The 27,254-nt window shown below is 38.7% G+C and overlaps 1 protein-coding gene across 5 annotated transcripts in view; it reads left to right on the forward strand.

Annotated features, from left to right (window-relative positions):
• Positions 1-22,208, forward strand: part of SPIC (Spi-C transcription factor) — a 50,254-nt gene extending 28,046 nt beyond the window's left edge. Inside the window, exons 3-9 of one of the 5 annotated variants that reach the window (XM_060025463.2) lie at positions 1,027-1,129; positions 7,427-7,784; positions 11,559-11,584; positions 12,174-12,267; positions 13,949-14,061; positions 15,562-15,670; positions 20,596-22,208. In XM_060025463.2, the coding sequence (XP_059881446.1) occupies positions 11,582-11,584; positions 12,174-12,267; positions 13,949-14,061; positions 15,562-15,670; positions 20,596-21,023 (747 nt within the window). In that variant the 5' untranslated portion in view covers positions 1,027-1,129; positions 7,427-7,784; positions 11,559-11,581 and the 3' untranslated portion in view covers positions 21,024-22,208. Of the gene's footprint in view, positions 1-1,026; positions 1,130-7,426; positions 8,699-9,531; positions 9,559-11,558; positions 11,585-12,173; positions 12,268-13,948; positions 14,062-15,561; positions 15,671-20,595 lie in introns of those variants that run through there. The other 4 variants (XM_060025462.2, XM_060025464.2, XM_060025465.1 and 1 more) reach the window with 4 other exon arrangements.
• The last annotated feature ends 5,046 nt before the right edge of the window (positions 22,209-27,254 follow it).

Here is a 27,254-nt window from a genome sequence, read left to right on the forward strand (position 1 = left end):
TTTCCCAACTACTTACAATCCTGTCCTCAAGAAGACCAGCAGCTTCTGGGAAGAACAACTGTCAGAAGTAAACACGATCTGAAACACACTAGGTAGTTACTAGCAAGTGTGCAAAGAAAAAGTGTCTAGGGAGTTCCCTGGTGGTCCAGTGGTTAGGACTCTGTGCTTTCACTGCTGGGGGCCTGGGTTCAATCTCTGGTTGAGGAACTGAGATCCTGCAAGCTGCGCAGCGAGGCCAAAAACAAAAAAACAAAAAACATGTCTACATTTGAGTAAAATTTCGACACAGATAATATTCAGTGATTGGAATACAGTAAAGGGCAGACATTTCAAACACACCTGAAGTCTTTTTACTCATTACGTTTCTTGTTAAAAAATCACTGAGGTGCATGATTTCTATTCATACTGAGTGCTCTACGTTTACAAAGGTACCTGGCTACCTGTGTTCATGTGACGTAGTTGGAGAACAGGAGGTAAATAAAAGATTTTGCTGAAAACCAGAAAAACAAATAAAACCAAAAACATTTCCCTTACCTATTTTAGATTTAGATATTGTAGGTTGTCGTTCTGCCTGGCCCACCCTTAATCTGGCTCTGCACTCACGATAAAGATGGTCTTAGAGATTCCTGCAGTATTCTAATACTCATGTGCTACCACGCCCTGCATCTATCACCACAATATCGATTCTTTTGCCCAGAAGCGGATTACTTCTCCTTCTGGATACGTCTTGGATTGTTCTAGAATAGGCTGTTCCTTCAGTAGCAGCCCTCCCATCTGAATGACTCATTCTCCTTTTGGATATTCCTCCTTGCCCTTCTCTTTCAGGAGACTTTGAGGTTGGTTTTATTCTTCTTGCTGTTTTACCTAATGGGCGCAAGATTTTCCCTTTTCCAAGTTCCTGGAGACTCTCACTTGGACCTCAACTGATAATGATCCTCTCAAATTCATGAACATTCTGGCACAGTAGCATCTAGTACTGCAGATCTGACAACTAGAATCTGAATCTTAACTTCCTCTTTTCCACAGAAACCTTGGGAATTCACACCATGAACGCAAAAGAAAAATAACTGAGCTCTTTGGTTTCTCATTAAACAAAATAAGATGCCTTACTAAATGTATTTAAAACCAGGTGGGTCTGCTTTTATATTTTTCCAAAGTAGCATGCCAAGAAACATGAATCTGGGGTTCATATGTGAGGTATTGTGTTATCTGATGACAAAATTATTCCCATTTGAGTTTAGGGCTTCAAGTAAGAAATAACGCTAGGAATTGATTGGAGGCTGAGGTGAAAAGGACAGAACTGGTTTTCTAAATTTTATACATCTTTATTACTGCCATATGTCTTTATTTCTGTCATAAATTTATAGATTATATTTAAATCATGCAGGAGTTTTAATAGAATTAAAAATGTAATTTGGGGAAATTCCCTGGTGGTCCAGTGGTTAAGACTCCACGCTTCCAAAGCAGGGGGCACAGATTCGATCCCTGGTTAGGGAACTAAGCTCTCAGAAGCCACGCAGCACAGCCAAAAAACTTTAAAAATTAAAAAACATTTTTAATTAAAAAAATAAAAATGTAGTTTTATAACACTGACTGATGAGTGTTTTCATTGCCCGAAGCAAAATTGTTTCCTTAGAATTTTCTTTTTTGGAATTTCATTTGCTTTGTTAGATAACCTTTCTGTAATCCCTTGTTCTCTTTGTCTATTGTTTACTATTTTAGTATGTTATTTGAAACACATAAAAGCATATGTATGCTTTTACTTTAATGAACCATCCCCTGGTCCAAAAACTAAAACATTTTAAATAAATGGTGTGTTACTCCCTAGACCATCTCCCTGCTTGCCCCGTCCCGGGAGTATTCACTGTCTTTAAGTTTGTGTTTATTATTCCCGGGAGTATTCACTGTCTTTAAGTTTGTGTTTATTATTCACTTGGTTTACACACACACCATATAAAGATAGATAGATAGAAAGATACATAGATACATAGGTGATAAATGGAAACAAAGAAAAGAAAAGCTGATTAAAAATATATCGTTTAGTTGTTTATTTTTGAAACTTGTAAAAATCCTGTCATATTCTAAGTGCTTTTCTGGGTTTTATTTTTTCACTGAACTTTATGTGTTCAAGATTCTTCTGTGTTATTGCATTTTCACTTTTGTATATTATTCCATTATGTGAACACACCTCAATTTATTCATTCTCTTGTCAGTGTGTATATATGTATATATCTATGTATTATTTATCTATCCTGTGTGTGTGTGTATATATATAGAGAGAGAGAGAGAAAGAGAAAGAGAGAGAGATGAGTTGTTTGCAGAGCTTTTCCATTATTAACACGGCTGCTAACATCTTTCTACATATATCCTGGCATTCACGTACAAAAGTATCTCTTGTGTATACTCCTAATAACTAGTTATTTTCCTAAATGATTGTCCCAATTTAGACTCCTACCAGTAATGTGAAGAATTCCCACTGATTCACATCTTCTTCATTTAGTTAGTATTGTCAGACTTCTTAATTTTTGTTAATCTCAACCACAGCATTAAAAACAGAACAAAACCTTCTGTCAAAGTTGATGGATTTGTGGGGCTTCCCTGGTGGTGCAATGGTTAAGAATCCGCCCGCCAGTGCAGGGGACACGGCTTCGAGCCCTGGTCTGGGAAGATTCCACATGCTACGGAGCGACTAAGCCTGCGAGCCACAACTACTGAAGCCCGCACGCCTGGAGCTCGTGCTCCGCAACAAGAGAAGCCACCACAGGGCTTCCCTGGTGGCGCAGTGGTTGAGAGTCCGCCTGCCGATGCAGGGGACGCGGGTTCGTGCCCCGGTCCGGGAAGATCCCACATGCCGCGGAGCGGCTGGGCCCGTGAGCCATGGCCGCTGACCCTGCGCGTCCGGAGCCTGTGCTCCGCAACGGGAGAGGCCACAACAGGGAGAGGCCCGCGTACCGGAAAAAAAAAAAAAAAAAAAAAGTTAGTTGGTATCTGCCAATGTTCCCCAGAGACGATATCTGAAAAGCTGAATTGAGAACAAGGAAATCCCAATTCTAAACCTAACACTCACTCACTGAGTGACCTCTGATCTCCCTGGGCATCAGTTTCCTCACCGGCAAAATGGGAATAACACCTGCCCTGCCAGCGTTATGGGCGGTTGTGAGAGTTCAGTGATACAATGTACTCATTCACCCATCCAACCTCCACTGAAGCCCTATGTTGTGTTATAGTGTTTTACCACCTGCTTTGGGAAAGCAAAAGACATGTAAGATTTGCTCCCTCCACCTGCCCCCCAAAGTTGGCAAGGTACTATAGCAGAGAGAATGCTGGAAATGACAGAATCTTATGAAAGTGTAAGGTTATATTATCGTGGTTGTTATAATGAAGATTATAGGAAAGTTGTAAAAAACTGGAGCAAAACAGTACTGAGAACCCCTTGAAGAAAGTCTTTGAAAGGTTTCTCTCTTTTCTAACCATACCAAAGGCACTCTACAGATTTCTCTTTTAGTGAGTCTTTTCATTGCTAATTGTAGTTATCTGATAAAAGTTAAATACAGAGAAGCTGTAAATATCATGACGATTAGTAACTGGAACCAGAAACGTCTAGGCTGTTATAGGCACACAGCTGTAACTTGGGATCCCATTAATGTGTCAGTTTCCCAAACTATTCTGAGCTCAGAGAATCCCCTCCCCACCCCGTCCCTATCAGTTCCCTACCCAGTTAACTTCTGTGGGAATGGGAGGCCGCTTCTCCATAATGAAAGATATCTGCCCAGCTAACCGATTTTGTTAAAACATAGGGAATTGCCACTCACAAATCGCTAGGAAAAAAAAAAATCCTAGCCAAAAGGGCCTGGAGATGAAGCAGAATCACTTGCAAGCCTGTCTTCTTAGTGAACTAGAAAGTGAAAATATGCATGATGACCCCAGTAAGAGGGAGGAGACATTCCTCTTCCCTTTCCCAGGCCAGTGAATGGTTTAGGTTCAGAAGCTTCTGAGGCTGGAAGGGCTGAAGTGGAGAGGCATTCTTGCTCTTGGGGTTCCAGATAAAGATGTATACAAATTTCACAATGGGTTAGCTCACCGCTGCCTGCCTAGAATGCAGCAGGTACACCAGTAGGTTGTCAGAACTTAGCTGTTTTAGGACTAGAGACAGCCCTTGCACAGGCTCTGTCATGGCTCTGAACACAGGACTAACAAACCAGCACTCCTTCAGCGCCTCCACAGAAAGCAGGAGAGTAAATCTGCTGGCTCCCCGCCTCTCTGTGGAGCTGGGTGGCTTTTTTTTACCAGTCCTGTGTCAGAGGAGTTTCCTCCATTGGTGTGAGCAGTGGTGGGAGCTATTACAGTAATTACAGTAAATACTAGAGCCTATGGAGAATTCGTTTTCTTGCCTTTGCCTATTTTTTTTTAATTTTTAAAGAAGTTTTATTGAAAAAAAATTTTATTGGAGTATAGTTGATTTACCATGTTGTTATGGAGAATTTTTACACAACCTGGTTGTTGGGAAGAGGCACCAGACATGGCAGGAAAGACCTGGGTTTGAGTCCTGGCTCTGCCACTTGCCAGGTGGCTGCAGGTCTCAGGTGTGGTGAAGGTCCCAGGTGTGGTGAGGGTCCCAGGTGTGGTAAATAGGAGCAGTTTTGTGACTAATAGCTACCATCGGGTGTGTTTACTACTCTGTTCCTATGCTATCTCAGTAAAACCTCTCAAGAGCCCTTTGACATAAGGCCATTAGCGAATTCTTGTTCTCATGCTTGTTCTCAGTCTTACTCCATAGATAAGGAAGCAAATTCTGGTTGAATGGTTAAAAGGCTTTGGTTGGAGTCAGATAGAACTGGTTTGAAAGCCTTCATTTCTATCACTCACTGTGTGATCTTAAGTCATTTAACTTCCCTTGAGGCTTTGTTACTTCATCTGCAATACTTATAAAGCAGGACCTAACGTTCGTTCAACATTTATTAAATGCTTGGACTGTCCAAAGTACATGACATAAATTCACTCAGATTTTCACAATAACTCTATGTGGTAAGTAAAATCATTATCTACACTTTATAGAGGAAACTGGGAGGTTAAATAACTTGTCCAAATTTACACAGATAGGTGCAATGGAGCCACAGTTGGAACCCAGGGCATTATTGTGAGGGTTAAATAATCTATTATGCTGGCCTATGTAGAAGTAAATATGTGACAGGAGTAGCACAAAGGATAGGAGGGGATGTAAATGGAATTATACTGTGGTAAGTTTCTTACCTTATGAAGTGGTATAACAGTTTCTTATACATGACGTGGTATAATAGTGGTAGACTTGATAAATGAAGAATGCATATTGTAACCGCTAAAGATAAATTACAGAAGTATGTCATACCGTTATTTTACCATGACATTATAAAGAGCTAATGAAGGAAATATAATGAAATAATAAAATACTTATTTAATCCAAAAGAAAGCAGGGAAGGAAGAACAAAGGAACAAAAAATAAACAGAACAAATAGAAAACAAATAGCAAGATGGTAGATTTAATCCTAACTATATCAGTAATTACTAAATTGGACTGAACACTAAAAAGGCAGAGATCATCAAACTAGGTAAAAAGCAGCACCCAACTCTATGCTGCTTTAAAGAGACATACTTTAAATATAAAGACAGATAAAGAGAACATGTTGAAAGTGAAAAGGATAAGAAAGCTAGTGTGGTTACTATCAAAGCAGACTTCAAGGACTACCAGAAAGGATTGCAAAAAAGAAAGAGAGAAATTTTATAATGATAAAAGGCTCAATTCATCAGGAACACATAACAGTTCTAAATGAGTCTGCATTTAATAATAGAGCTTCAAAATACATGAAATCAAAAATTGACAGAATTAAAGGGAGAAATAGACAAATCCACAACTATAGTTTGACATTCCTCTTTGTAATCTCTGTAATCGATAGAAAATGCAGAGAAGGGCTTCCCTGGTGGCGCAGTGGTTTAGAGTCCGCCTGCCGATGCAGGGGACACGTGTTCGTGCCCCGATCCGGGAAGATTCAACATGCCGCGGAGCGGCTAAGCCCGTGAGCCGTGGCCGCTGAGCCTGCGCGTCCGGAGCCTGTGCTCCACAACAGTGAGAGGCCCGTGTACCAAAAAAAAAAAAAAAGAAAATGCAGAGAAAAAAATCGGTAAGGATATGGATGATTTGAATAACGTTATCAACCAACTTGATCGAATTGACATTTATCCAGCACTACATATAATAACTATAAAACACATATTCTTTCAAGTGCAAATGGAACAAGATAGGCCCTATATTGGGCCACAAAACAAGTCTCAATAAATTTCAAAGAGTAATCTAGTAGAAGTTATTATTAAAATGAGGGTGAAGATTAGCTATTTGTCTCATAACCTACGGTTCTATGAATTCTACTGAGACATAACAAATTTTCTAGCACCTTCTTCCCGGTCTTGCAAAATTATTTGTTTATTAGGTTTTCAGAGGTCTTACTAAGATTAAGACCCACTTCTTAAGTCCCCTAAGGAATCGAATTTTTTTTTTTTTTTTTTTTTTTTTTTTTTTGCGGTACGCGGGCCTCTCACTGCTGTGCCCTCTCCCGTTGCGGAGCACAGGCTCCGGACACGCAATCTCAGCGGCCATGGCTCACGGGCCCAGCCGCTCCGCGGCAGGCGGGATCTTCCCGGACCGGGGCACGAACCCGCGTCCCCTGCATCGGCAGGCAGACTCCCAACCACTGCGCCACCAGGGAAGCCCGGAATCGAATTATTTAAATAGAAACTGCAAAGAAAGATAAGAGCTTGAATTTAGTCTCTTTTTCTTGGGTTCTGAAGTTCTCTATCCTCAGAAAAAGCAATTTTCCACCTGAAGCTTGGCACCATAGGATTTAGACTCCACCACATCTGTTGCTTACAATTTTCTAAAATAATATCAGTTGCCACTGAGGACAATGAACTTCTGCAAAAAAGAATCTGTTGATCAGGGATCCTCTCTGTAGAGCTCTTGTTACTCAGCTCATTTCTAGAGTGAACAGAAACACTAATGACCACCCCTAAAAAGATGCTTTGTGTGTGTATTGGGTACAAGTGTCTCAAGAAGCAGTCCTTAGATAAGAAGGCTTTGAAAATATTTATAATACAGTAGGAGTTCCTAAAGTGGGCTCTATTGGCCTGACTGAGAGAGTTTGCCTGAAAATGTGCTGATGGCATTTTCCTGGAGAAAGAGCTCATCGTAGCTTTCATCAGGTTCTCAAGGAATAGGAGCCTTACTCTCTAGAATGCTAAAAGGACAGTGTATCATTTCTTTTTTAAGTTGCTGAAAGCATTTTCATACTTTATCTTTACAAAGGACTCAAAACTGCATTTTTATTTTTCATCTGTAATGTAGAATTGTGCCCCCAAAACATCATGTGCTCATTGGTTTTGCTCAACTCTTTTTCAGGGTCCATTTATTTATATCTTGCAGAATAAAACTTTGGAGACACCTGTTGGGGAAAATGTTGGCTTAGAAAATTGACTTTTTTCCATTGATTTCAAATACATAACAAGCCTGTACTACTATGAGAATCTGCCGGGTGCTATGAAGTCTGCCGTCGGGACTAAGAACCCTAGTCCAGTGGAACCTAATCTGCGGACATAGGGCTCCAACGTGGTTGAGAGCGTGTGCATGAAGTCATTTGGGCCTAAATCTGGACCCAGCCCAGCCCATTTCTCACTAGCAATTGGACCTTAGAAAAAAAATCATGAAATGTCTTTGATCCTCGGTTTAGATTCTTCATCTGTGAAATGGAGCTAAGGAGGTAACTACTATCATATGTGATGTTTAGATTCTCTTGAAAAAGTTTTATATTATTTTTTGGCTTGATGTGTGGATTGATCTGGATCCTTCCTCCTTCCTCGCTAACTTTGCCTCTTGGACCCCACACTCATTTTGCTCCAGCTGCACTGGCTTTCTTGTTTGTGCCTTGAATAAACCAAACTCATTTCCACCTAAGGCTCTTGGCGTCTGTTGTTTCTTCTGACTAGAGGTGCTTCGCTGCATTTCTGCTTTTCTTTTGCTCACTCTTTCTTATCCTTGGATTTCAGCTCACACACACTCCCTTAGAATTTTTGTGACCATTCACCATGACTGTATACACTTACTATGACCGTTCTCTTACTGTTTTCTCAGTACTTATTGTTAATAACACTTCTCTAGTTTGCTTTAAAAAAAAAATCATTTTTCCTCACCAGAACTTGTTCAGGGCTGTGGTCCCTGGACTCAGGACAGTGTCCGGCAAAGAGCTCATTTATATATATTTGTTGACTAAATGAACCAAACAAAATAAAGTGGCACGAAAAGGGCGTAGACTGGCGATGATACAGATTAAAAACTCATCAACATTAGCGATTTGGTTTTATACACTTTTTACTTAAACATCTACATTTCAGAAGAGGGGATGTGTGTTTACATTTGCATAATAAAACTCGGTCAAAAAAGTAATTGGTGTAGAACAATAGTCCCATATCAAAGGTGAGCTCAGATTCCAACTATGCAAAACAGAAAATCTCTCTCCCCACCCATAACATTTACAAAAAATTCTTAGGTGGTTTTCCCCCTGGCTAAATGTGACATCTATTAAAATGACGGAAGGTTACAGTTACTTAAGGGTGTTGCCTACCTGCGCTTCAGAGAGGAAAGTTATTTCCACCTGGACTATACCTAAATGTTAGATTGGCCTCTGATGGACAGGTAAGATAAAATAGGTAAATGGGCAGATGGATGGGCTGGGAAGGAAGCATTATAGGTGGAGGAAGTCCCCAATAATTTCCATCAGAGCCACCAAAAACCATCCCAAATAAACCTTCAAGCTAAATAAGAGAACTGGACCTGATCTATAAGTGCAGCAGCTTCAAGCATGTCCAATCAGATCACTACCCAGAAGCTTCTCCTGTTTTGGAGTTGTTACTGGATCCAGGTAAGAAGGGAAGACCATAGCATGGATTCATTTCCTTCTCTTAAATGCATGGTGGTAAGTAAGATTAAGGCTGGAATGAGGAGCCTCGAATGCCAGGGCAAGGGTCTGCGCCTTTAAGATCTCTAAGTAGGGCGATCAGTGAACGACATTAGAAGTAAAGTGGTTTGAGAGGAAAGAGACCAGAGTGAAGGCTGTTAATAGTTCAGGCAAGAAAAGCAACGTAGGCTCCAGAATCAGGGGAGAAATAATAGGAGTAATAGAAAAAGAAAGGTGGACAAGGGTTGTACAGGTCAGAGGTGCCCAGTGGGGCTGTGTAGGCCGGAGGAGCCACAAATTATGCTCGGTGGCAGGCGGGTTTCATGGGATTTGTTCTAATGCTTTTGGCCCATAGGATACAAATATTCTGTGCCTCTTCAAAATAATAGCCTCTGGTGTCCACTGGCCATATCATGAAATAGAAATAATGAAGGCACTGTATCTTTTAAAAAAAATCCCCTTTTGTAGCACTTCCTTAAAAACAGCTACTTAATGAAACTCTGCCAGTGAGCTCTTGACAGTTCTGTCTTATTTCTGATATTAATGAAACAACTTGGTAAAGGGCTGAAGTGTCTTCCTGGTAAGTGTTTATGCTTTTCAAAATTCTTTGTAATAAGTGTTAATTTTCTTCTCTGGCCTAATGAGTGTTTCTCATTGACTGCCTGTTCCAATACTAGAAATATTAAGCAATTGAAGTGATCAATAATGTTTTCAAGCTTTTTTCTTCCCTTTGGCTTTGCTACTTTTAAGAGTCATGATAGTTTTATGGGGTATTTTAGTCAAAGGGAGTAGTCTCATTTAAGTATTTAATTCAAAGTACAACACTCACCTGAGTATGTATTTGCTTCGGTGCTTATGAGCTGAGGCATAATTAATTGAAAGTTACTGACATGGCCTTTTAAAAACATATGTACTGATAATATTCATTAGGGACTATAGCCCAAAATGTGATTTATGGATTTTCTTCTTTTTTTTAAAGTTTTTGCTAAATTCTTCAACATCTCCCACATTGAGAAGCTGTATTTTTTTCCAGCTTTCTTGAGATATAATTGACATATAACATTGTGTAAGTTTAAGGTGTACAACATGATGATTTGACATACATATACACTGAGAAAGGATTACCACAGTAAAATTAGTTAACACATTCATCACCTCCCATAGTTACCTTTTTTTATGGTTTTTCTTCTCATATTCTCTTTTAAATGACATAGTGATTTCAAAGAGCAGAATAGAATTTCGATGTTTGACATATTGTATTGCTACATTATGGATATGTATAATAATAGCATTAGATTATATCATCTAATCATATTATGCAGTGTTAAATATGAAAGAGTAAGCTCATTGTGTTTGCAGGATAAATGCTAAAAACTTGTATAAACAGAGTTGCTTCATGTGCTAAATGAAATGGTAAGCAATGTGGACCCACCACCCGCTCTTTCTTGTTATGTGGATTTGTTTGTTTTCTGTAGTTCTATAGAACGAAGTTTGAAAACATTTAATGTGGGTCAGTATGATAATTGCTTATTTAAAACAAAATCTACATTACTTACAGAGATAAGAATGTAAATAATGTAAAATTATAGACCAGAGTTCTTAACCTAGGATTTTAGAAAGTCCACCGACAGTTTTCATAGAGTACGTTTTATTTGTAATGTAAATTCACATTCATGAGAGAAAAAGCATGTCTTTCACCAGATTCTCAGAAGTCCATATGACACCAGAAACTTAAAAAAAAAAAAAAAATCACTGTTATAAATGGAGAGCCATGCTAAGGTAAAAAAGATTTTGATTTCCAGAACTTTTTAATACTTTAATATTTAAAAGAATTTAAAAATACTTAAACATACTCGAATTATTTCTATATTTTCATATCAATATAAATAGTTTGTGTAATTAACTCTAGCTATTTTATTTATTTTTTAATCTCTTTTTATTGAAGTATAGTTAATTTACAATGTTGTGCTAGTTTCAAATGTATAGCAAAGTGATTCAGTTATACATATGTAGCTATTTAACACTTAAGAAGTTTTGTAGGACATCCCTGGTGGCACAGTGGTTAAGAATCCGCCTGCCAATGCAGGGGACATGGGTCCGAGCCCTGGTCCAGGAAGATCCCACATGCCGCGGAGCAACTAAGCACATGGCGCCGCAACTACTGACCTTGCTCTCTAGAGCCCGCGAGCCACAACTATTGAAGCCTGTGCTCCTAGAGCCCGTGCTCTGCAACAAGAGAAGCCATCGCAATGAGAAGCCCGTGCACCACAACGAAGAGTAGCCCCCGTTCTCTGCAACTAGAGAAAGCCCACGCACAGCAGCGAAGACCCAATGCAGCCAAAATAAATACATTAATTAATTAATTTAAAAAAAGTTTTGTGATGACAGAAAAGCAAAAATAAATTTTTGTAGGAAATTTCTGTAGAAAGAAAATTTGTACTCATCAAAGAGAATTCAGACGGTACTTTTGGTTTATATAAGGTGTATTCAGAAAATATTTTAAGTAAAGTCTTTTAATTCAGAGGCAAATTAAATAGAAACACTATTTAATTTTGTTTTTTAAATATTAATCTTTTTCAGAATTGTCAATTTATTAATGAAGCATGGTAAGTTGGCATTTAAAAATCTTTACTCTTCCTCCATTTTGAAAATAAGATATATGGGCTAGATTAATAAGGGTATGAAATGGTTTGCAAAACAGTTCAATTTTAGGTCTTGGAGGCATGCTTTTGAAATTAAGAGCATTTCATTTTTAAATAATGATTCAGATTCTGTTTGATTAAAGATATTTCCCTGATCCCTTTTTCCAAATCAGTCTCCTGCTATATAACTCCTTGCTAAAAATTTATAAAATGTTGAATACTATACTATAGAATGAGGTTGCTCTCTAAATACTATGTTACAGAGCAATGGATCTCAGCCAGGGTTGATGTTGTTCCCCAGGGTATATTTGGCTATGTCTGAGACATTTTTTGTTTGTCACAACTGTGGGAGTGCTACTGGCATCTAGTGGGTAGAGACCAGCGATGCCGTTTAGCACCGTTGCCGTTGCACAGGGCAACCCCTTTGCAACAGTCTTCGTCAATCTAAAATGTCAATAGTGCTGTGGTTGAGAAACAAACCCTCCTTTATATCAGGAAAATTAAGTTCTACTGGTAATTTCCTAACTCCAGAGTTCTGCAATTGTTCTAACAGGCTTGTGTTGAACAAGACAAGCTGGGTCAGGCATTTGAAGATGCTTTTGAAGTACTGAGGCAACATTCAACTGGTGATCTTCAGTACTCCTCAGGTAAAGATGTCAGTCCCCTTCTGCTGGTAGTTTGTATTTGTTTATCCCACACTGCTAAATTGTCCCTCTCTGCTTTCCTCTCCCCTTTTGTAGCCCCAAGTTTGTTTTTGTTTTGTTTAAATTGATTTATTTATATTTTTTGGCTGCCTTGGGTCTTTGTTGCTGTGCATGGGCTTTCTCTAATTGCGTCGAGCAGGGGCTACTCTTGGTTGTGGTGCACAGGCTTCTCATTGCGGTGGCTTCTCTTCTTGTGGAGCACGGGCTCTAGGCACGCGGGCTTCAGTAGTTGCAGCACACAGGCTCATTAGTTGTGTCTCGCGGGCTCTAGAGCACAGGCTCAGTAATTGTGGCACACAGGCTTAGTTGCTCTGAGGCATGTGGGATCTTCCCGGACCAGGGCTCGAACCCGTTGGCAGGCAGACTCTTTTTTTGTTTGTTTGTTTGTTTGCGGTACGCGGGCCTCTCACCGCTGTGGCCTCTCCCATTGCGGAGCACAGGCTCTGGACGCGCAGGCTCAGCGACCATGGCTCACGGGCCCAGCCACTCCGTGGCATGTGGGATCTTCCCGGACTGGGGCACGAACCCGTGTCCCCTGCATCGGCAGGCGGACTCTCAACCACTGCGCCACCAGGGAAGCGCCCCCAAGTTTGTTATCTATATCTGAGAGTCTGTTTCTGTTTGTATTATTTTTTAGATTCCACATATAAGTGATATCATACAGCACTTGTCTTTGTCTGACTTATTTCGCTAAGCATAACATTCTCTCAGTACATCCATGTTGCCACAAATTGCAGAATTTCATTTTTTTTATATAGCCGACTAATATTCCATTGTGTATATATATACCACATCCTCTTTATCCATTTGTCTGTTGATTGGGCAGTTGGGTTGCTTCCATGTCTTGGCTACTGTAAATAGTGCTACTATGAACATTGGGATGCATGTATCTTTTTGAATTAGTTTTCATTTTCTTCAGGTATATTGAATATATCCAGGAGTGGAATTGCTGAATCATATGGTAGTTGTGTTTTTGAGGGCCCTTCATACTGTTTTCCATAGTGGCTGCACCGATTTACATTCCCACTAATAGCATACAAGGGTTCCCTTTTCTCCACATCCTCTCCAGAATTTATTATTTGTAGACTTTTTGATGATAGCCATTTTGACTTGTGTGAGGATATTTCTCATTGTTGTTTTGATTTGCATTTCTCTAATAATTAGTAATGTTGAGAATCTTTTCATGTGCTTATTAGCCATCTGTATGTCTTCTTTGGAGAAATGTCTATTCAGGTCTTCTGCCCATTTTTTGATTGGGTTGTTTATTTTTTTGATATTGAGTTATATGAGCTCTTTATATATTTTGGATATTAACCCCCTTGTGAGTCACATCATTTGCAAATATTTTCTCCCATTGTATAGGTTGTCTTTGTTTTGTCAATGGTTTCCTTTGCTGTGCAAAAGCTTTTAAGTTTAATTAGGTCCCATTTGTTTAATTTGCTTTTATTTCTTTTGCATTAGGAGACAGATCTGCCTATGTTCTTTATCCTAAATAAATTTAACATCTCAATATAAAAATGCCAAGAGCAATCACGTATATAAGCATATAAACATGTATAAGCATCACACACACACACAAATATAAACTTTGACTTTGTCAGTTTCTTTCCCTGTTTTTAAATAGATTACAGAAATTACCTGGCTTTCATCAACCACTGTTCTCATGTCAGAGGAAATTCCAACAGCTATGGTGTGCTGCCCACAGAGGAACCTGTCTACAATTGGAGAACAGTAATAGTGAGTACTTTTACCAGGGGACCAGCATCCCTCAGTAACAGGCAAATTTCCTATTTGTCCCAGCCTTCCCCTTGGTGAATTTGATGGTCAGTGTGGGGGACCATCAATGCTGTCAAGAAGGAAACTGCGCTTTATCATTGTCCTTCATCTGACTTCAGATGGGTTTGAATGATTTCTATAGAGGAGGTATTTTAGGGTTCTCACATCAATGCTTCTCCTCAGTCCATCCGAAAAGCTGCAGGAAAGTTATGGATCCCCTAAAACGTTCCCTGCACTGGCTTTACCCACAATCTTGTATTAACCTGCTCTATTTCCCCTCCCAAGCTCAGAGCTAGCTATGTGTATTGGACCAATTCATTTCTATTTTAGTAGCCTTCTGCAAACGGGAGTGTCCCCACCATCTACCTCTCCTTCCATGTGTTCTTTTACATTGTTTACGTTCTTTCTTTCTTCTTCTTCTTATTTATCTATTTATTTATTTTGGCCATGTTGCGGCATGTGGGATCTTAGTTCCCTGACCAGGGATGGAACCCATGCCCCCTGCAGTGGATGTGCCGAGTTCTAACCACTTGACTGCCAGGAAATTACCTGCATTGTTTCCTTGATGTGTCCCTTTTATCAAGCAGTCTTAATGTGGTAGAGTATAAATATTAAAGTTTTTTTTTCAGTTATTACCTTCAACCATAGTATGTCAAATGTCCTTTTTCTGTCCCTGTAAATTATACTATCAGGGCCTCTCCAACAAGACATTTCTTTAAAGAGGGAGTTTGGGTTTTACTTTAACCTCTCTCACCTCCCCTTAGGGTTGCCAGGTAACCTGGCAACCTATAAAATATAGGATGCCTAATATTTTTATTTGCTAGATCTGGCTACCCTATTTCCACTTCAGCTTCCATCCCCAGCATACACTGCACAGCCTCTTGTGGTGGGGACTCCTTACCTGCTGGGCAGCCCTCCTGTATAAGGAGGGCTCAAGTCCACCCCCTTCCACCACCATGTCTAGTTAACCCATGGAGGCCCACATTTCCTTGCCATATGTAATGGTAGGAACTCAGGCTGCTTCTTCCTGCCTCTCTTGCCTCTGTCCTCCCTCAGCTGCCATCTTTCTCCTCTTATCTTCTCTTGCCAGATGGGCATCCAGCTCAGGAATGGAAGCCCATCTTCCCTTTTTGCTGGCGCCTCAGTTTCTACTAATGATTCTTTTGGATCTTTCTTGCTGGGCATTTTTAGGGGAAAGGAGGAAGCAACCCACTCTCCTTTCTCATAGGGAGGGGAAGATACAGAACTCCTCACAAAGCCTCAGATTACCCTCTGTCCCTTGGCCCTCTCCATATATGGGTTTGATGCTAGCTCTGCCCTGGGAGACAGCAGTTGAAGGTAGGGATTTTCAGAATTCCAGAGATGCTGAACACTCTTTTTGCCCTCAGCTTTTGACTTTGGCCACCAATTGGGGGCCACACGGGAAGTCCCACTTAACATCCTGATACATTATTTATATAGAACAGTGCTGCGGACCTCTATTTTGAAGGAAATATTCATCAGTCTCTGCAGAACATCCCTGAAAACCAGCTGGTGCAACCTACTCTTCTCCAGCAAAAGGGAGGAAAAGGTATGTGGATCCATTACTCCTCGCATAGGTAAAAGAGTCAAATCTTCATCAAAGCAGCTTTAAGGGAATTTCATATCTGAGTTTGGAATTGATTTGCAAAATATTCTCTTCTCACAGTTGAGAGTAATTTAACTCTGACAGACAAACTACTCCAAGCTGTTTATCTTGGGTGAGCTTTCCTATAGCTTCATAGAGATGTTGTAAAGGTGCAAAGTGTCACTTCAGTCAAATAAATCTGTATTCAAGAATAAGGTGTAAGATATGGAGAACAAACGAGTGATTACCATTGCGGGGAGGGGCAGTATAGGAGTAGGGGATTAAGAGGTATTATGTATAAAATAAGCTACAAGGCTATATTCTACAACACAGAGAATATAGCCATTATTTTAGAATAGCTTTAAATGGCATATAACCTTTAAAAATTGTGAATCATTATATTGTAAACCTGTAACTTATATAATATTGTACATCAACTATACTTCAATAAAAAAGGAATAAGGTATATACATTTTAGGTATAGAAGGGGGAACTTTTCCGTAAACTATTTTAGCAGTCTTATTTCAACTGTGAAGCCCTCAGGATAGAAATCATCTCTATTAAGTTCTCCACAAACTTAATCATCTCTATTAAGTTTTCCAAGTTCCATCATAACTTTATTTCATAAATTTGAAATCTTGATTTCATAAATGAAGATGATCTCATCTAACAGGTAGGCAAAGTGTTAAAGTAGGATAATGGCCTCTGTTGGCTAAGATGTGGGCCACACACATTCACGTGCATTATTAAAGAGAGTATAAATTTTTACAAAGTTTTGTAAGGCAATTTAGCAATACCTACCAAAATTTTAAATGTTCATATCTTTTGACTCTTAGTGACTATATAACTCACTTAGTGTGAGTTATATAGTGTGAACTCTGGGTTGATTATGTGACCCTGCCCAAATCACTTACTTAACCTTCTGTACCACAGTCTCCTTATTCAAAAACAACCAAACAAATAATAATAATTGTACAGACATTGTAAGATTGCTATAAAAATTAAGTGAGAAGATCCATGTAAAGCATTAGGCTCATAGTCTGGCACTATGGATATTTCCCCAAATACCTTAGATGCATGTGTGTGCATATATATGTATTAGGATGTTCCTTGCAATGTTGTTTGTGATAGTAAATTACCTCCGATATACAAAGACATATAAGATGCATCCCAATTTTATAGTGTAATTTAAAAAATGATCCCTTATCATAGCTACTTAAAATTATTATTTTTTTAAAAATTTATTTTATTTTTTATTTTTTAATTGAGGTATAGTTGATTTATATTATTAGTTCCAGGTTTACAACATAGTGATTCAAAATTTTTATAGCTTGTACTGCATTTTTATTATAAAATATTGGCTATATTTCCTGTGCTGCATAGTATATCCTTGTAACTTATTTCTTTTATACATAGTAGTTTGTACCCCAATCTATCTTGCTCCTCCCTCCTTCCCTCTCCCCACTGGCAACCACTAGTTTGTTCCCTATATCTGTGAGTCTGTTTCTATTCTGTTACATTCATTTGTTAATTTTTAAATTTTTTTGTTTATTTTTTAGATTCCATATATAAGAGATAACATACAGTATTTGTCTTTCTCTGTCTGACTTATTTCACTTAGCATAATAACCTTCTAGGCCCATCCACTTCGTTGTAAATGGCAAGATTTTATTCTTTTTTTAATGGATAATATTCCATTGTATGTATATATACATCTTCTTTATCCATTCATCTGTTTATGGACACTTAGGTTGCATCCATATCTTGGCTATTATAAATAATGCTGCTATGAACATTGGAAAGCATGTAACTTTTCAAATTAGTGTTTTCATTTTCTTTGGCTATATACCCAAGAGTGGAATTGCTGGGTCATATGGTAGTTCTTTTTTGCTTTTTTTGGCCGTGCAACGCGGCACGTGGGATCTTAGCTCCCCAACAAGGGATTGAACCCAAGCCCCCTGCATTGGAAATGCAGAGTCTTAACCACTGGACCGCCAGGGAGGTCCCTGATAGCTCTATTTTTAGTTTTTTGAGGAATCTCCCCACTGTTTTCCACAGTGGCTCTATCAATTTATATTCCTATCAACAGTGTACAAGTGCTCCTTTTTCTCCACATCCTTGCCAACGTTTGTTATTTGTGACTTTTTTTTAAATTATAGCCATTCCGACAGGTATGAGGTGATATCTCATTGTGGTTTTGATTTGCATTTCTGAATCTTCAGCGATGTTGAGCATAAACATCGCACAGATTTGCATGTGCCTGTTGGTCATCTGTACGTCTTTGGGAAAATGTCTATTCAGGTCTTCTGCCAATTTTTTAATTGGGTTGTTTGTTTTTTGATATTGAGTTGCACGAGCTATTTACATATTTTTGATATTAACCATTTTTTGGTCATGTCATTTGCAAATATTTTCTCCCATTCAGTAGGTTGCCCTTTTGTCTTGTTGATGGTTTCCTTTGCTGTGCAAAAGCTTTTAAGTTTAATTAGGTCCCATTTGTTTATTTTTGCTCTTGTTTCCTTTGCCTTAGGAGACAGATCAAAAAGAATATTGCTACAATTTTTGTCAAAGAGGTTCTGCCTAGTGCTTTGTTTCCTTCTAGGAGTTTTATGGTTTCTGGTCTTACATTTAGGTCTTTAGTCCATTTTGAGTTTATTTTTGTAAATGTGTGGAAAAATCTTCTAATTTCATTCTTTTACATGTAGCTGTCCATACTTAAAATTATTTTAAATGAATATTTTTTGAGATAACTAGTTTTGTTCTTATAAAACAGTCTACTGTATCCTAGAATTGTAAAAGTCTAACTATGCAGTAATATTCTAATCCAGCAAGGAATAATGTATAAAATCACATAAGCAAAGTAAATCTACTGAAAATTACTATTGAATATTAAATAATGGTAGTAATTTAATATGAGGCCGATAACACTTCTACCTCTGTCACCTATTTTTTTTTTAAACAAACAAACCAACTAGTTACTAAATCCAGGGTGTGGCGCCTGTATCTTTTCACTGATGTTTTCGGCTGTGGATCTTCGCCATTAGGGAATGTATCATTTACCATTTTCTGTTTTTAGAGCTTAGTCTTCCACCTGAAATAGTGATACATTTAAAACAATGAAATTTCAAAATAATTCGGGAATTCATTATTGAGAGAAAAAAAGTACATGCATAAAAATAGAACATATATAGTTATTAAAGAGAAAAAGGCATACTTTAAGTATTGAAACAGAAAGAGCTCTAAATACATTTTGGTTTTTGTTTTAATCCTTTTTAATTCCATAATTCAAAAGTAATAATGCTCATTATTAAGAATTCAACTGATTCAGAAGTATGTAAAGAACAAGTGAAAAAATGTTCTTCCTTCCCATGCTATGCCCCACAAGTAACCTTTGTCAACAGTTTAGTATTTCCTCTATCTATAGCTAATCTCTGTATTGTTCTATGATTTTATTTAAGATATATTATTCACTGGAAAAAGTACAAAATACTGTGATACCATTTTTAATTTTTAAAGGATACGCATATGTTTATATAGGCAAAACAAATTATTTTCTAGAAATATGTAGGATAGATTGGAGTTTTTACTTTCCGTTTGTGCTTCTGTTTGAATTTTTTATCATATAATACTTTTAGTTTCAAAAAGTAAAAACTTAAACATTTTTTTCAAAATTGAAAAACAAACTTTTAAAGATGAGAATCCATTATAATTGATTTGACCACTGGGTGAGAGCCACAGAACTTCTTTAAGGCTGTGACTTTAATTCATGATGTATTTTTTGGTAAGTCCCTTTCATTTCTCAATTCATAAACTCAAGATAATATAACGCAAAAGATAATCTTTGTAAAAACCTTTGAGGTTTTTGGATGAATGATGACAGATGCATGAGTATTACACCCCAGAGACTGTTTAAAGCAGTTTGAGAATCCACTATTCTACTTTCTCAAGGGGAAAATGGAATTTGGCTGTGGAGCTTTTAGCTACTGACAGATCTGGTGGGACATGGTGTTTACAGGCCAATTCAGAAGTCACAAAACCGGTTGTCACCTTTGTTCTCCAATCCACCAAACAAGCAAAAACCATAGCAACAAATCTTCCCAAAATTTCCTTTCTAGTTATTCTGAAATATAAAGGGCTGTGCTCCTAAAAGAGATTAAAAACTCTGGCAGTACCATCTTATTTCACTGCAATGAAAAAATACCACAATGCTCACTGTCATTGCTCACTAATAATGTCAAAATGTCATGAAGATATTTTGGCATTTCGACTCTGGTTTTTTTCTCTTCTTTATTTTTTCGAGTAGTTATGCAGAACCAGAGTTAGCATTTTTACATGTCTGTTACTGATTTCATTTGTATTTGCACACTGTTTTACATTTTGCAAAATACATTCACCTTCCTTACCTCATTTGACTTAACTTATTTGAATAAAGGCCCTTCAAATGAGTTGTCTTTTGGAAATGGCTTTTGAGACTTCTCCTTAAAACCACTGAACTTTGCAGTCCATTTTGCTCAGTCTTGTTGTTCTGTAGACAGTTTAACATACAACATAAAATTAGAAGTCAAGATTTAACTGTGACAAAAGACCACGTGACAAATGGGAGACTCGAGTAGAGAGATGCCATGCTTCCCTTCTCCAGTGAAGGACGGTACAAAATTTTGGACAACTTTCCTAACAAAGAAAGGTTCAGTTGAAACTGCAGTAGGCCAAATAGACCCTTGATTTTCAAGTCCCATAAAATGATACCATAAATGCATTCTAAGGGGTGAGTAGGAAGAAAACCAGTCCCAATGCAACTTTGAATTGTGTAGTCAGTCAACAAACCCTTCCCGAGGATGTTCCTTGTGTAGAGCCATGGTGAAGTATGACATTGTTTTCCTCTATTTTAGGCAGGAAGAAGCTCCGACTGTTTGAATACCTTCATGAATCCCTGTGTAATCCCGAGATGGCATCTTGTATTCAATGGATAGATCAAACCAAAGGCATCTTTCAGTTTGTATCAAAAAACAAAGAAAAACTTGCCCAACTTTGGGGGAAAAGAAAAGGCAATCGGAAGACCATGACTTACCAGAAAATGGCCAGAGCACTGAGGAATTATGGAAGGACTGGGGAAGTCATCAAAATCCGGAGAAAGTTAACTTATCAATTCAGTGAGGCCATTCTCCAAAGACTGTCTCCATCTTATTTCTTGGAAGAAGAGATCTTCTACTCACAGTGTGTTCAACCTGATCAAGGATATCTCAGTTTAAATAACTGGAATGCAAATTATAATTATACATATGCCACTTACCATGATCTAAGTCACCCTGATTGCTAAATATACTCTTATATATCAAAATTTTCTGGCATCAGAAATCCCTACAAGTTTTAGGATTTTTCTCTGAAAACAGATACTGAAAAACAAAACAAAAAACCCAAACTTCATTATTGCTATCTTTTATGAAGTAGCATATAATCTATACTAACTTGGTGAAAAATTTTGCCAGTGAACAACTTTAAAGATCAAGTCCCATTTGAAAATATAGACTAAATGTCCTTCCTTTTACTATTGTCTATGTAATACTTCCTTCTAGATTAATAATGCTAGTGGAGATGCTTTGATTTACATATTGATTTAAACATTATTTTCCTGTCATACACTCAGACAAAAAAAAAATCATTCTAACATGTATCCAACAGCTTTAGCAACAAAACAAAAAATGATTGCCTGTGATAGTGTTCCTGCTAAATTACATTCATGGCTTTAAAAATTTCAGTGACTAAAACTAGAACTACCATATGATCCAGCAATTCCACTCCTGGGTATACATCCAAAGAAAATGAAAACACTAATTTGAAAAGATATATGCACCCCAGTGTTCACAGCTGCATTTTTTTTTGGCCACACTGCACAGCTTGCGGGATCTCAGTTCCCCGACCAGGGATTGAACCCAGGCCTCTGCAGTGAAAGCGCAGAATCCTAACCACTAGACTACCAGGGAACTCCCATAGCAGCATTGTTTATAATAGCCAAGATATGGAAGGCAACCTAAGTGTCCACCACAGATGAATGGATAAAGAAGACGTGGTATATAAACACAATTGAGTACTACACAGCCATAAAAAAAGAGTGAAATTTTGTCATTTGCAACAACATGGATGGACCTGGAGGGTATTATGCTTAGTGAAATAAGTCAGGGAGAGAAAGACAAATACTGTATGTTATCATTTATATGTGGAATCTAAAAATTGAAACGAATATAACAAAATAGAAACAGACTTAAAGATATAGAGAACAAATTAGTTATCAGTGGCGGGAAGGAAGGAGGGAGGGGGCAAGATAGGGGTGGAGTTTTAAAAGGTACAGACTACTATGTATAAAATAAATAAGATAACAAGGATGTAATGTACAGCACAGGGAATATAGCCAATATTTTATAATAGCTTTGAATAGAGCATAATCTAGAAAAATATTGAATCACTATGTAGTACACCTAAAACTAATATAATATTGTACATCGGAAACTGGTATTGTAAATCAACTGTATTTCTATAAAATAAATACATAAAAATCAAAAAGTAAATACTTTAGTGGCTATTCTGAACCTATCTTTTTTCTGCACTTCAGACCTCATGGTCTGTAACCCTGCGGTGCTAAAGACACGATGGTCTAGGGAAAATGCCACTTATAAACTCCAAAGTTACACTTCCCACAAATCATTTGCTTGCATTTCTCTCTTGCTTTGGGTAGATCCAGGAGCTAAAGTTTCTTGCTCTCCTGCCACTCAGCCACAGGGAGGTGCTCCTGCACTGTTACGTCTCTGCCCAAACTTTGGCCATGATCTTTTCTTGAACTAGCCCAGCTAAACCAGATTGGAACAGTTGGAGGCAAAAAAAAAAAAAGAAAAGAAAGACTTTGATAAAAGATGGAGGCTAGCAAATAATAAACCCTAGAGAGGAGCCAGGATTTAGGCAGTCTTTCTTGGGAGCTATGGTTTATCCTTAACATTCCATAAGAAACCCTGGGAAGAAACCCTTTGTCTCTTACTTGCTGCTTGGCAGGTTTATGCATATGCCATCTGTAATACCATGAAACAAGAGAGCTTCATGGACTATATGGGCCATCTTCAGTCCAGACCAAGTGGGCCTGGCCAGCAGGTCAAGAGCTCCTTGGAGCTTGCCCTATTAGATTTTCAGCACTGGGACTTCGCTGAGTGGTGTAGTGGTTAAGAATCCACCTGCCAATGCAGGGGACACAGGTTCAAGACCTGGTCCAGGAAGATCCCACATGCCGTGGAGCAACTAAGCCCCTGTGCTGCAACTACTGAGCTTGCGAGCCAAAACTACTGAAGCCTGTGCGCCTAGAGCCCATGCTCCGCAACCACAGAAGCCACCGCAAGGAGGAGCCCATGTACCTCAATGAAGTATAGCCCCTGTTCACCACAACTAGGGAAAGCCCGAGCGCAACAACAAAGACCCAACACAGCCAAAAATAAAATTAATTAATTAAAAAAAGATTTGCAGCACTGCCATGATCGTATAATGGTTAGTACTCTGCATTGTGTCCAGCATTCCCAGTCTCCCCTTTTCTTTTGTCCCCTCCTGGTGCCCTTCCTTCCCCAGGGACTCTTAAGAAAGAGCATGGTAGACCCAGAGTGACTAAATGGAGGCTAACTCAATATTGGCCATATCCACACGTAGTCTGAGTTTGTTGTAGGCAATCTTTGTGTCCTCCCAAAATTCATGTTGAAACCTAGTCCCCAGTGTGATGTTATTTGGTGGTGGGGTTTTGGAGAGGTGATTAGGTCATGAAGGTAGATCCCTAATGAATGGGTTTAGTGTCCTCATATAAGAGATCACAGAGAGCTCCCTTTCCCCTTCCACCATGTAAGGGTACAAGAAGACGGTTGTATGAACCAGGAAGTGGGCCCTCAGCAGACACTGAATCTGCCAGCACCTTGATCTTGGACTTCCCAGCTTCCCAAACCGTGAGAAATACATTTCTGTTGTTTATAAGCCACTTGGTCCATGGTATTCTGTTAGATCAGCCCGGACAGACAAAGAAAGTTTCAATCAGTGCTAAAATCAAAGTAAGACTCAGCTTTTATACTCATTCTCCCACAAAGAAAATAGGCTTGATAAAATATTAATCAAGCACATAAATTTTACCAAAGATTTGAAAGAGGAAATGGTGAAGAGGGTTTACAACAGAAATCATTCAGCCAACAAATTAATAAAATTCTATCAACATTTTTCCTCATGCCATAGTCCCTCCTATACCCAATGCAAGCCTGAGGGGTTCATCTTGACAATTTTCCCCAAAGCCCCCAGTCAGCATCAACTCTCTTTTCTACAGAGTTGCTTCCTCTTGGGCAAAAATCTGGGCTCTGCCTTTTACCTAAAATACATTGATCAAAGCCCATTTTCACAAGCAAGTTCTTATAAAGATGCTCATACTAGCTGCTCAAAGACTAACCCTCTCCATATATTATGGGAAATGTTACTCCCTGCCACCACCCAAGGACAAGGAAGAGAGACTTCTTAGCCTTTATTCATGGCCCCTCATTTTCTGGTATATGAAATCCCATCCTCCGTCTTGTCACTTTCATCCGGTTGAACAGATCAGTTAAACTCTTCTCTAGAGAGCAGGAGTTCCAAGCAGCAAACTCTATCCAGTTACAGTGCATCCCATGGGCAGCCTCCCATTATTTGGTCTTTTGGCCCAGGTATTAAGCATGAAATCTTTCCTTCCTTTAAATCACAGGATCCTCCTCTGGGCTCTGGTCCTGGAGCTTATGGTTCTCGTTAGTTTATCCTCTTTTCTCTCTTCAGTTATTCCTATTCATAAGGCATAAGTAAGGGCTGAGAATATTTTCTTTTTCCTCATCCCAGCCATTCTGTGGACACATTCTATGGGGCAGCCTTGCTCAAAGCCATCTCCTTTACTAAATTAAGGAAAAAACCAAATACACAAAGTGGATGGCAGCATTAATTACAATACATAAACTGAAAAATAGCTAAAATAAAGTCCTTTCTTTCTCTCTCTCTGTTCCCTCCTTTCCATCACCCTGTGCCTGGTAGAATATGTTGTGCTCTGGGTATCCAGTGCTAAGTGAAACAGATATTGTTCCTCTGTTATGAAGCTTCAGTTCTATCAATATTTAATCAAAGATTTATAAATTCTATTATTATATAACCAACATGTACTTAATGGCTGACTGATGAGTAATTTCTTGATTAATTGGGTACACATATGTAGTAAAGTATGTAAAGTGTATTAATATGACAGCATTAATTATATCTAAACTTAACTGTACAGATTAATGCATATACCCATATCACCATCATCCAGATTAAGGTACAGAAACATTTCTAGCACCGCATAAGTTTCTCTCACTTCTCTTCCCAATCTATGCTTACCTTCTGAACATCATATAAATAGAATTATACAACATATACTCTTTTGCATCTGGTTTTATTTTCCTCAATATAATATTTACAGAGTTTATCAATGTTGCTGGGTATATCAGAAGTTTATTCTTTTTCATTGCTTTTCAACTGCTGACTTTTAAAGGACAGTACCAATTTTTTTTTACAGCCCTGAAACTTCTTTTAATTTCCAGACTTTATAAATATAAAATAGACCCTGATTATTCCCACACTCACATGGATAGTGTCGCTTTACTATCAAACATCATCCATACCTGTCCTTCAAAGATCTGGAATGACTTTTATACACTCATATAGCCACCACTTTAGTTTATATTTAGATATTTTGGTTCATATATTTTTTCCAACTCATATAATCTAAGTGGAATTTGATTTTGTATTTTGATGGTGTGGATTCTGATAGCAAAGATTTTAAAGTAAAATAGGCTTTAAAAATTTACTCCTTTTTCATACGTTGATGAATGTTAATGAAAACATTTTTTTTTTTTTTTTTTGCGATACACGGGCCGCTCACTGTTGTGGTCTCTCCCGTTGCAGAGCACAGGCTCCGGACGCACAGGCTTAGCGGCCATGGCTCACGGGCCCAGCCGCATGTGGGATCTTCCCGGACCGGGGCATGAACCCGTGTCCCCTGCGTCGGCAGGCGGATTTTCAACCACTGCGCCACCAGGGAAGCCCTGAAGATTCTCTTTGATAAGCAAACCCATCCAGGATTTGTAGTGGTGGATTAACCAACAAAAGGTCAGTGAGTTCATAAACAGCTTAAGTTAACAAACTGAATAAACATTTTTATGATCTGTGTGAACAAATAAAATTTTACCTAACAAGTATGTTTTACATAAGCAATTAAATTATAACAAGTCCATGTGATGAAATATCGCATTTACAAATTTTAGTCAGACTGATATCTTTTGGAACACTTTGTTTCTTCTCATTAACTCTTAGTAAAATCAGGGAGATCAGTTGGGATGCTCTGGGTTTCAAATAACAAGAAACCCTGACTCAAACTGGTTTAAATATTTGCTACTGACAACACCCTACTTCCTGGTACTGAATTTTGAAGCAGTAAACTTTCTTGGTTGTAGCTAACTGAAATCAGCTTTGACTCACTGAAGTATTCACTGGGATTTAGTGAAAGGTATTAGACTGCTTACAGAATTTCTGAGAAGGCTGGAGAACAAGCAGCCAGACATAAAGCCCCAAACCACATCAAAGATCTGGCCAAGTAAAGACATCACTATCATTGTTACCAGTCACTAAGTGCCGCAACTTTACATCATCTTGCATGTCACTGAACAGAGCTAGCATAGCATCACTGCTGCCCCAGAAACTATCTAGCTGCAACTGCCATGGCATTCAGAGATGGTTTTTTACCCTCCTTGCTTCTGTACATCACTAGATCCTCATTCAAATTCTGGGAAGGGAATTTCTTTTTTAAAAAAAAATTAATTTATTTATTTTATTTATTTTTGGCTACCTTGGGTCTCTGTTGCTGCACGTGGGCTTTCTCTAGTTGCAGCGAGCAGGTGCCACTCTTCGTTGTGGTGCGTGGGCTTCTCATTGCCATGGCTTCTCTTGTTGTGGAGCACAGGCTCTAGGGGCCTGGGCTACAGTAGTTGTGGCTCACGGGCTCAGTAGTTGTGGCTCGTGGGCTCTAGAGCACAGGCTCAGTAGTTGTGGCTTGCGGGCTCTAGAGCACAGGCTCAGTAGCTGTGGTGCACAGGCTTAGTTGCTCCATGGCATGTGGGATCTTCCCAGACCAGGGCTTGAACCCGTGGCCCCTGCATTGGCAGGCGGATTCTCAACCACTGTGCCACCAGGGAAGCCCCGGGAATTTCTTATTGGCTGAGGCTTGGTCATGTGCTTATGCTTGGCTGCAAAGAAGGCTAGAAAAGTGACTATCTAGAACTTTCAATTCTTATACTGGGAGACTGTTTCTGCATCCTATCAAGACTCATAAGTTCAAGAATTCCCCAAACATAGAAAGGGGTTCAGATGCTGGGCAGCCAAAAGAATGACAAAAGTTCATTAGAATTTTAAACTACAATAACAAGGATCAGAGCATGTATAGTTTAATTTTAAAGACCTTTGCCCTACCTGGCTAATCTCCAAAAATACT

Source organism: Delphinus delphis, chromosome 11, assembly GCF_949987515.2.
Source record: "Delphinus delphis chromosome 11, mDelDel1.2, whole genome shotgun sequence".
Classification (NCBI taxonomy): domain Eukaryota; kingdom Metazoa; phylum Chordata; class Mammalia; order Artiodactyla; family Delphinidae; genus Delphinus; species Delphinus delphis.